General features: G+C 44.5%; 1 protein-coding gene across 1 annotated transcript in view; it reads right to left on the bottom strand.

Annotated features, from left to right (window-relative positions):
* Positions 1–2,092: 2,092 nt before the first annotated feature.
* FAM83F (family with sequence similarity 83 member F) overlaps positions 2,093–3,461 on the bottom strand; it is a 33,101-nt gene continuing 31,732 nt past the window's right edge. The window contains exon 5 of the mRNA XM_029912797.1: positions 2,093–2,100. Within this exon, the coding sequence (XP_029768657.1) occupies positions 2,093–2,100 (8 nt within the window). The remainder of the gene's footprint in view (positions 2,101–3,461) is intronic.

Below are 3,461 nucleotides of genomic sequence, written 5' to 3' on the forward strand. Positions count from 1 at the left end.
GGGATGGACATGGCGGGAGATGGGATATTGAATGGGGTGGACCAGGGTTCTGAGGTGGTACCAAGCATGGGCGGCGGGTATAATAGGCCAGGGAAGGCTCTGCCTTCCCTGGCTGGAGCCGCTGCTGCGGGACACTGGGTTAGGATTGCTCAGGCTGGCCTGGGGCTTGGGTCAGTTGGCCGGCTGGGACCAGCCCAGGGTTCCTCCGGCCGTGGGAGGGAGGCTTGAGGGAGATCAGGGCTCCTGCTGCAGAGGGCAGTGCCTCGTGCAGAAGGGGCGGGACCGCAAGGCTAGCATCCCCAAAAGGGGGGTCCACCCGCCGCCCATGGTACCAAGCATTCTGTCTCTCAGGTGCTTGGCAGGCTGGTTGTGACTCACATGTTCAGGGCCTAACTGATCACCATTTGTGGGGTTGGGAAGAAATTTTCCCCCAGGTCAGATTGACAGGGACTTGGGGGGTTGGGGGTGGGGTTTCACCTCCCTCTATAGCATGTGGGTTCAGGTTACTTGCCAGGATTATCTGGATATACCTCACAATCATTTTCCTGCCATTGTGGGGGCCTCAGCCACTAGTGCACCTTGTTCTCTCCTAATCTCTGTCTATGGGCACAATATTCTACTCTTCTGTGGGCTATATATTTAGGTCTAATTTCAGTTGTTGGGTTTAGTATGCAAGTGCTGGGTGATTTTGATGGTCTGTGATATACAGGAGGTCAGACTAGATGGTCTGGTGGGCCTTTGTGGCCTTAAACTCTATGACTCTGTAAATTTCATTCTTTTCAGCGTAGTAAAAGAGACCCAGTTGTCTTGCCTTTCTAGTTCCAGTCTGTAAGACAGATCTGAATTACATAAAACAAATAGGCTTTTGTTGGGTTGTCCCCCTGTTTTCAGTGGACTTTGGGGGTGATAGCCCTCACACTAGCTGCTGGGTCACATTCATGCCATACAGAATCTTCCTGCTCTATTTCACTCAGCTGCACAGAAATTGGATCAAGTTGGATGAAGAAACTGCATTTCTCTTCTTTAGCCACAGAGTGTCACTCTCATGCCACCACTCAGATGTATGGTCAGTCAGGGAGTTCTTGGAGGTGTTGTTTCTAGTGAATAAGAATTTTGAAAGGAAGATAAACTCACAAGTGAACACTTTTGGGATCTCTAGAGTCTGATTAATTCATTGCAAGATTTTATATGCGGAGAAAAAAGCATTTGATGGAAGACTGAAGAAACAAGTCCAATGGGAAACTAGTTGGGGTCCAATCCTATTTTCACTGAAGCCAATGGCCAAACATCTGTTGATGTCTATAGAAGAAGGATAGGACCCTAAAGCTGATCATCCAATCAAGTAAAGCCTCAGAAGGACCACAGTCTGAATATGGATCCATAGAAACCCTTTAGTCTTTGTCACCCACTTTGTGATAGTATGACTATTGCCACATACCTTTTCTCCTTACCGTATAATACATGTATCCTCATCTTTCATCAGTTTACTTTTGATTTTTTAATTAAAATTGATTTTTAATGTCACAGAACACACAATAACACAGTATCTGACAGACAGCTATGGTTCAAGAGTCAGGCCCCATGATATGAGGGCTATACACAGAAGTATACATAAAATGGGACATCTCTCACTTGGGGATTCTGACAGGGGGTGGGAGGTCAGAGTATTGGAGTTGAAGGTAGATTTTTGTAGATTTGCTAGGCTTTTTATTAATTTACCCGGATAAACTCAGTAGAGCTCACTGATTAGTAAAATGCAACCCATTTACACTGAACATACTCTTTGCTCATATGGGTCAGAGTCTTTTCCCTAATCCAGTTGCATTGAACAGCAGTAAATCTAGTGAGCAGAAAATTAGTCTATTAGATATTTGTATTACCAGTAGAGATGGGTTACCTTTTGGATTTCTAATATGAGAAGGTAATTGTTTTAAATTCCACCAATTTTAATGTGCCATCTGAGTAAAGAACAGTGCCTGACCTTCCTCTACAAACAGCATGTTTGGTATGAAGAGCTTTGTAGTGGTTTCACTAGCAGTAAGCTGTTGTGCACACTTAATACAGTGGGAGAGGGAGGGTGAAAAGCACAGGGTTACCAGCCTAGAACCAAAAGAAAAAATAACTGTTAAGACAGCAATTACTCTGAAATAAACAGACACTTTTAAGAAGAATATAAATGGACAATTTTTCATTTTCATTTCATTCAGTAAGACAATACTTCATTCAGATGCTATTTTTAAGCCATTTTTAATTTCACACCATCATTGTGGTATTTAATTTTTCAGCAAAACAACATAAGCGTGGGGTTTTTTTAAAGAAAAAGGATAACCAGGAAAATATTATGAACAATTTTGTATTCCTTTAACCTAGCACTCTTTCTTTGCTGTTTTCCAATGGAATGTTTAAAACAGGGTGTCATTTGCAATAAATGAAATAAATAAAATAAATCAGTTAATTTCTATGGATTATTTGCAAGGGGCAGGGTAGCTGGAACTGTAGTCCTTTTGCAGTTTTGCTGGGGTTAAAGGTCAGATGACATCTTGGACAAATTTTTACTTTATCCTTTAATCCTCCCAGTCCCACCAATTTGAACAAAATCCTGCTCACCACCAATAGCTTCATCTACTATGATATATGACTAGCTAAATACAAATGAAGACTAGTAGGAATGGGTATATAAAAGTAAAAGGATCTCTTTACTGTTTCCTCACTTTCCCATGAGACCACTGTTAGTGGCTGTAGCAGTCGCCCTGGCTCAGGCTGTACAATACTTTCCTTCTCCCCAGCATCAAAAGAAAAACTGCAGATTCAGATGAGCACTAGAGTTTGCAAAGGTGTCAAATTTTATGCGGTTCCACGTATGCTATTTCTAGTTAATATAGTTCTCCTATCCCCACCACAGCACAAGGAGTGGGTGTGGCTGGAAAAGAAAGGCCAGGGAAGAGCCCCCAGGGTTGCAGATGGGAGGGGGAATCAGGAACCTGTCCTGCTAGTACCATCCCACAACAAGTGGAGTCAGCTTTGAGTTAGGAGTAAAGTCCCCTCCAAAATTCCTATCCCACCAACAGCTGCCCAGGCCCAAGTTCCAGCAGAACAGTGGGAGCAGGTGTGTGTGAACGTTGGGTATGGAGTGGGGAGCTGTAGCAACTAAGAGGATTAGGGTAGTTGAGGATTGTGAGGGGGCAAGACCCAGTCAGGGAGATGGAAAAAGAGGGGACTGGGGAGAGAATGGCTTTGGGGAGTGGGTGGGTGTGGCATGGGTTGTACACAGAGGGAGCTGGAGGGAAAAGAGCGGGAAATAGATTGGGAGGCAGAAAGGAACTGGGGTTTGGGGAATGCCTGTGATGAGTGAGGGGTGATTGAAAAAGCCAGTAGAGACCAGGGTGGTGGTGAGAGAAGCCTAGGGAGGAGGTTATGGGGGGAGAAAGGGCAGCCTGGGTCCAGGAGTGTTAGAGGGAGGG

Source organism: Terrapene carolina, unplaced genomic scaffold, assembly GCF_002925995.2.
Source record: "Terrapene carolina triunguis isolate 2854851 unplaced genomic scaffold, T_m_triunguis-2.0 Scaffold247, whole genome shotgun sequence".
Lineage (NCBI taxonomy): Eukaryota > Metazoa > Chordata > Testudines > Emydidae > Terrapene > Terrapene triunguis.